The 7,104-nt window shown below is 58.5% G+C and overlaps 1 protein-coding gene across 5 annotated transcripts; it reads left to right on the top strand.

The window, feature by feature from the left end:
* The first annotated feature begins 605 nt into the window (after positions 1–605).
* On the top strand, positions 606–5,809 carry REPIN1 (replication initiator 1). 5 transcript variants are annotated; one of them, XM_063099173.1, is made up of 3 exons: positions 606–687; positions 1,379–1,576; positions 2,973–5,809. In XM_063099173.1, the coding sequence occupies exons 2-3, from the start codon at positions 1,420–1,422 to the stop codon at positions 4,697–4,699; spliced, it is 1,884 nt and encodes a 627-aa protein (XP_062955243.1). In that variant the 5' UTR covers positions 606–687; positions 1,379–1,419; the 3' UTR covers positions 4,700–5,809. The 5 variants fall into 5 exon arrangements, with proteins under 5 accessions (XP_062955243.1, XP_062955241.1, XP_062955245.1 ...); XM_063099171.1 differs by having other exon boundaries at positions 2,970–5,809; XM_063099172.1 differs by having other exon boundaries at positions 673–740; positions 2,970–5,809.
* Positions 5,810–7,104: the final 1,295 nt, after the last annotated feature.

The raw sequence follows: 7,104 nt of genomic DNA, 5'->3' as shown, positions 1-7,104 counted from the left end.
CTGCCCCGCGCCCGGCCCGCAGCCGTAGGAAGCCGGGCAACGCCCGCCGCTCTTCATTTCAGGCATGGAGGCCTTTTCAAAGTCCACACTTTGGAACAACTCGGGAGCTCCGGCCTTGCAGGGCGCCGCGGGGGCGCCGCGGGAGCTCGCCAAAGCCCGGGGCACGTCGCTCCGGGGGCGGCCGCTCCCTCTTTGAAGTCTCGGGACGGGCTGGGAGGCCTTTAATAAGCCAGTGACGACGGACCAGACCCAGTGACCACAGGCTGGCCACGCGGTCGCCCGGCGACGCGCGTCCTCTGTAGGGACAAAGGGTCGGGGAAACTTGAGCTCGGGCCTGTCCCGGAAAACCCGGGCAGGAGGTCTCCATGGCAACGGAGTCGGGCCGTCCGAGGCCGGTCCCCCGGGTGTGGGCGCTGCGGGGGTGACCCGGCCGGCTCGCCGGGCCCGGCGTGTGGCCTCCGGCCCGCCCCGCCCCCGGGCCGCGGCCGCCCGAGCGGGCGACTGACCCTCGGCAGCTCCTGTAGTCACGTGGCGCTGGGAACCCGGCGGGGGGAGGTTGGGGACGGGCCTGGCAGTTGTGAACTCGAACCTGCCGCTGTCGCCGCGGCGGGGCGGGGAGCGGGCCGCGGAGGCCGGCCCTCGGGCTCCATGGACGGGCGTCGCGCCCCTGCACAGCCCGCCGGAGAGGTACGGCCCGGGCAGGGGCGCGGGGGGCGGCTCCAGCCGCGGGGCGCGTGACCGTGAGTGTGCGCGACCGTGTGTGCGCGGGGGGCACTGCTGGGCCGGGCGGGGGGCGAGCGCACCTGCGCACAGGCTCTGCGAGCTGCGCCGTGCGTGGGACCCGCCATGGCTCACTCGTAGGAGCGGGACCCGGGTGCCCGGGAACGTGGACGCAGGACACGCAGCGATACAAAAGGAGGGTGCAGGGCTTCTGCCTCCCCTGGCCGGCCACGATGCCGAAGGGGCTTCTGCGTCCTGGTCACACTAGCTCGCCCTGCGCAGCCCCATGGGAAACGGGCCTGGAATTCCTGTTGGGAGGAGGCGGGGGGAAGGGGAGCCAGTAGGGATTCCAGAGTTGCTGCCATAAGCCGGCCTTTGGCCATCAGGAAAAGCCCAGACCCTGGTCACAGAATGGAGAATGTGACCTTACCAGGGGAGGAAGTGACCCCCAGAGGCAGCAGTGTACTTCCTTGGTGAAGCGGCACATTCATCTATTAATCCAATATCCATTAAGGTCACTCTGCCAGGCAGGGTGGAGAGCTTAAGGCTGGAGCATGTGGCTTTGTGGGGAGGAGGGGTTTGTGGTTGGTGAGGACACAAAGATGACTGCCTAAAGGAGCTCAGAGCCTCACACATGTTTTCTCTCCCCTCCCCACAGGTAAGGCTGGCCTCTCTGCATTCAGAGGTCTGAGCTCTGCCATGGGGGTAGGGGTGTCTTTATTGCTGCAGCTTTCTCTGACATCTGGGGGCTACCGGAGTGTGGGCCGAAGCAGGCGCTGCAGCCGCAGAAGTATCCCCAGGAACATCCCCAGGAGGAGCTGGAAAAAGCCTCATCCCCAGCTTTGCAGTCTCCAGGGTAGAGTCTGGCCTTTGTTGTGTTCCCAAACCACTCCACAACTCCAGCTCTCATGCCTTCCTATCCTGGCCGAAGGAAAGGGGCCTGTGGGGGAAGGATCCCTTTCTCGTCCAGGGGTCTTCCCTGTGCTCAGTCTGGCATTGGAAATGAGTCACGTTTGTGCTCCCTGAGAAGAGAGCAGGCTCTGGGGAGTTTAGGAGAATGTGTCTGGAGCTGGTGAGCAGGCACAGCCCCCTCAGCCCTCTGTGTGGAAGAGGTGTAGGAGGCTCTCGTGCAGGAATCTTGGCTCCCCTGAGCTGTGGAAGAGCTGAACATGGGGCAGCCCCTAAAGAGGTTGAGGCAGGACCAGGCAAGGGACAGAGATTACAATCTCTTCTTCCCTTCCCTTTTTTTGCCCCAGTAATCCCCAGCCCCACAAGGGAGGCAGAGCCAGGGATCAAGGCCCTGAGGGCAGCAGGCTGTGGGTGTTCTTGGATTTGAGGAGAACTTTCCTTCCTGAGTTGTCCTAATTGTGCGTGTGGGTAGAGGAGGGGAGGCGGGCGGAATGCGGGCACAGTCTGGACAGGTGGTGGCCTGGCATTAGACTGTGCTGGGAGCAGCCCCCCAGTGCTCCCCTACTGTTCCCTCAAGAGGGCTGCTTTCACCTGCTCTCTGGGCTCCAGGCTTCTGCCCTGAGACTGAGGCTAGTGAGGTCGAAAGTGCCTTCTCTGTGGTGTGACAGGAATGAAAGGCTACAGAAATTTCTTTCTGTGAGCTCTTTGGAAACTCAGGTGTTTTAGAGGAAAGAACACTGGCCTGGGAGTTTTGGCTAAGTCTTGGTTCTGCTATTGGATTACTGTGTCATCTCGGGCAAGTCCCTTCACCGTTTGAAGTCTCACAATTACGTCATCTGTCAAACAGGAGCTCAGTGTCTGCTTGTCCAGCCTCACAAGGTTGCTGTGAAGCTCAGGTGTAGCACCAGGAAACAGCAGAAACAAGGACAGGGCAACAGGAGAGCACTCTGAAAAGTCATAGGGCACTGTAGAGAAATGTGGTCACGCTTCCTATGAGGCCTGTGGCAGGAATGTTTGTGCAGCCAACACTGGAGTGTTTACTCCCTTTGTGACACTGGGGTAGCTGCCATGAGGGGGATTCCAAGAAATGTCAGACAGAGTCCCTCCCTCCTGGAAGTTTCCAGGGCAACAAAGACATGACAAATGTCCATGAACTGGTATCTAAAAACCCAAGATTGAAATAATGCATAACACACAAGGAAATAGAAATGTAGTCTAGATTCTTGTCAAGGGCTCCAGGAATACCCAGGTGTGAGTTCCTCTCAGGAGCTGAGCTCGGGAGGGAGGATCGGGGACAGGATGAGTTGGTCTCTAGAGTGACTGTGCTTTTCCACCCTCAGCAGAGGAAGAACCGATGTTGGAACGTCGCTGCAGGGGCCCTCTGGCCATGGGCCCAGCCCAGCCCCGACTCCTTTCTGGGCCCTCCCAGGAGTCACCCCAGACCCTGGAGAAGGAGCCGCGTGGGCTGAGGCAACAAGGCACTTCAGTGGCCCAGCCGAGTGGCCAGGCCCCGGGCAGGGCCCATCGCTGTGCCCACTGTCGAAGGCATTTTCCGGGTTGGGTGGCCCTGTGGCTTCATGCCAGGAGGTGCCAGGCTCGGCTGCCCCTGCCCTGCCCTGAGTGCGGCCATCGCTTCCGTCACGCCCCCTTCTTAGCGCTGCACCGCCAGGTCCATGCTGCTGCCACCCCAGACCTGGGCTTCACGTGCCACCTCTGCGGGCAGAGCTTCCGAGGCTGGGTGGCCCTGGTTCTGCATCTGCGGGCCCACTCGGCTGCAAAGCGGCCCATCGCTTGTCCGGAATGCGAGAGACGCTTCTGGCGACGAAAGCAGCTTCGAGCTCATCAGCGCCGGAGCCACCCCCCTGCCCCTGAGGCCCGGCCCTTCATATGCGGCAACTGTGGCCGGAGCTTTGCCCAGTGGGACCAGCTGGTTGCTCACAAGCGGGTGCACGTAGCCGAGGCCCTGGAGGAGGCAGCAGCCAAGGCGCTGGGGCCCCGGCCCAGGGGCCGCCCCGCCGTGACCGCTCCCCGGCCGGGCGGAGATGCCGTCGACCGCCCCTTCCAGTGCGCCTGCTGCGGCAAGCGCTTCCGGCACAAGCCCAACCTGATCGCCCACCGCCGCGTGCACACGGGCGAGCGGCCCCACCAGTGCCCCGAGTGCGGCAAGCGCTTCACCAACAAGCCCTACCTGACCTCGCACCGGCGCATCCACACCGGCGAGAAGCCCTACCCGTGCACCGAGTGCGGCCGCCGCTTCCGCCACAAACCCAACCTGCTGTCGCACAGCAAGATCCACAAGCGGTCCGAGGGGGCGGCCCAGGCCGCCCCCCGCTCGGGGAGCCCCCAGCTTGCAGCCGGCCCCCGGGAGCCCTCGGCAGAGCCCCCGCCGGAGGCCCCCCTGAAAGCCGCGCCGGAGCCGGCAGCCGAGCCTCAGGCGGAGGGGCCCCTGCAGTCCCCGCGGGACCGGCCGGAAGCCCCCCCGTCCCTCTACAGCTGCGACGACTGCGGCCGGAGCTTCCGGCTGGAGCGCTTCCTGCGGGCCCACCAGCGGCAGCACACCGGGGAGCGGCCCTTCACCTGCGCCGAGTGCGGGAAGAACTTCGGCAAGAAGACCCACCTGGTGGCGCACTCCCGGGTGCACTCGGGCGAGCGGCCCTTTGCCTGCGAAGAGTGTGGGCGCCGCTTCTCGCAGGGCAGCCACCTGGCCGCCCACCGGCGCGACCACGCCCCGGAGCGGCCCTTCGTCTGCCCCGACTGCGGCAAGGCCTTCCGCCACAAGCCCTACCTGGCCGCCCACCGGCGCATTCACACCGGCGAGAAGCCCTACGTCTGCCCCGACTGCGGCAAAGCCTTCAGCCAGAAGTCCAACCTGGTGTCCCACCGGCGCATCCACACGGGGGAGCGGCCCTACGCCTGCCCCGACTGCGACAGGAGCTTCAGCCAGAAGTCCAACCTCATCACCCACCGCAAGAGCCACATCCGGGACGGCGCCTTTTGCTGTGCCATCTGTGGCCAGACCTTCGACGACGAGGAGAGACTCCTGGCCCACCAGAAGAAGCACGACGTCTGAGAGGGGCAGGGGCTGCGGAGACCGAGGGAAGAGGCAGGGCCTGGTGTGGTTCGCAGCAGGAGCGTGGCTGGGCTGTGGCTGCCTGCCTTGGTGCCGGCGTGTGTAGGGGACTGAGGGGAGTCCCAGAAGGGCTGGAAGAGCTGGGAGTGAGCTGAGCCCCGTTAGCAGCGCGGGAGGTTAACCCCCCTCGGGAAGCTCACTTCAGAGCGCAAGGACCCCAGCTTCCACCTGGCTTTGCCAAGGCTGGGTCCTGACTGCCCTGTGCCCGGGAAAAGTAGCAATAGCTCCGTCTACCCCTGAGAGCCCTCTGGCTAGAGGAGCCACCAGTCCATCCTCTGGTGTTAACGCCTTAATGCCCCTGTCTTTTACTGAGTTGCTTCAGATCATTTTTGGAGGTAGGTGTGGTACAGTCTTTAGTAAGTAAACGCTTGGGGAGGAAAAGTGGACCAGCTGGATACACCTTGGAGAACCTGCTGGCCTTGTTAAACGGCACCCAGGCCTTTGCCAGCAACATCCATAGGTGAAGCCGAGCTGCTCATACCTCCTCCTGCCCTGTCCCCTCCCTCCTGCCCCCTGCGCAGGCACCCAGACTTGGAGAGGCACATCTACTGTTAGGTATTCCATCCTCTAATTCCCTGAAGATCCCAGCCCCCAGGGAGTTGCCTCCTTGGTCTGGCTTGCTTTATCCACCATCCTGCCAGCACTTTGAGCTTCCCCAGGTTGTCAGCAGCCCTGTATCCAGGATTTTGTCCAAACACCCCAACCCCTCCTTCACTCCTTCCAAAGCTCAACGTGGCATGGAAAGGACTGTCCCATTGATGATGGAGGATCAGCTGAAGGGAAGGATGTGGGTGACTTTCCTTTTCAACATTTCTAGCATATGGATACCCCGTCTTTGCTTGCGCACTTAGGTGACAGGGAGTTCCCCACCTCCTGAGGCCCTGGTTCTATTGTAGGATGATTCAAATTGTTAGAAATTCTTCCTTATAATGAATGGATTCTGCTTTCCTATAATTTCTACCTACTGGGCCTTGTTCTCTTCTCTGGAACTAAACAGAACAACCATTTACCTTCCTTTTCAAACTAGAGAATAAAGATTTGGTTTTAGAACTGGTGGCTGGGGAGTGTTCCTTGTTCCTGGGGGTCTGTGCACTTTGAGGGAGGAGCAGCATGCTCTGCTTCCCGGGAAGGAGTGGGGACTGTGGTAGGGCTCTGGCAACAGGCCAAGTGCCCCACTCGCTGGGCTCCTTTCCTTAGTGCCTTCGGTTCTTCCCTGAGGAGGAGGCCAGGCACACCCAGGAGGTTGGGCTAATTCTCTGGGTGGTGGGCCAAGGCTCCAGAGAACTATGGTGAGTGGAATGCTCTCAGCCTGGAACCCACACCTTGGTTCCTGGCCACTCACCCTCCTATGGTGAGTTCAGGGCCACCATGGTCTTTCTCACCTCCTTGGCCTTCCTGAAACTCCAGTGAACACTGAGAAGCCCTTGAGGGGCATGGATGTTACAGACTGCTTAGACTTGGACCCTCTCTGCAGCAAGCCCACGGGAGGGTTGATAGCACAAATGCCGGAGTCCAGCTCCGCAGGATTCGTTGGACCTGAATAGGTGGTGTGGTGTCGGTGAAAGAAAGAGAAGGACCACAAATGTCTAGTGCAAATGTGGACAACCACCACATGAATCCTGTTTTATTTATACCTTTTTACTTAGTTTTTACATAATGATTTATCTTTTAATCAAAACATTTTTTATTTCATTTCTACTGAAAAGGAAAGGTCAAAATGTTCCAAGGCACTCATGCTCTGACAAAAACATCTACTCATGCATCAATAGTTTACCCCAAAGCCTGTGGCTTGTGGCCAGGAAACTATACAATAGCAGCATGTTTGGCTTTAGAGTGTCAGACTTTTAGTTTGAATTATAATACTTAACCTTCTTAACTTATATGAAAATTTACACTTAAAATTTTTATCTAATCTTATACTTATGTTTAACAATTTAATAATGTTTATGTTTATATCAACTATGCTAATTCTTAACCAACTAAAACCATATTACTTATATCATAATTCTATATAATAAAATATAACAATAAATCTCTATTACTGTTAAATGATTTTAAATTATAAACTAACCTAAAACAAACCTGTTAATATCAAAACTTGTTTATATTCTTATACTATTTTACTTATTTATCTCTATAACAAAACGTTTCATATCTCTGCCAACTGACTCTGGGAACAGCACAGGGGACAAGGTGAAAAGTTAAATGACCCTTCTCAAGTTTATAAAAGTACACTGCGTCACTCTTCTTATTACTATGGAATGATATATTCTTGGTGAGTCAAATGAAGCAGTGGGAGTGGAGAAGGAACAAAGAAATCTGTAACTGGTTGTGATCAATTAGTT

Source organism: Cynocephalus volans, chromosome 6 (genome assembly GCF_027409185.1).
Source record: "Cynocephalus volans isolate mCynVol1 chromosome 6, mCynVol1.pri, whole genome shotgun sequence".
NCBI classification, from domain to species: Eukaryota; Metazoa; Chordata; class Mammalia; order Dermoptera; family Cynocephalidae; genus Cynocephalus; species Cynocephalus volans.
Note: the sequence above shows the minus strand (reverse complement) of the source record. Positions and strands in the feature narration are given on the sequence as shown.

What these genes read in the sequence shown, in the direction of transcription:
- REPIN1 (XM_063099171.1), top strand. Translation starts at nt 1,420, where the DNA reads ATGGGGGTAGGGGTGTCTTTATTGCTGCAGCTTTCTCTGACATCTGGG. An exon ending in CCAGCTTTGCAGTCTCCAGG is followed by an intron (nt 1,577 to 2,969) that starts GTAGAGTCTGGC and finishes TTCCACCCTCAG; the next exon opens with CAGAGGAAGAACCGATGTTG.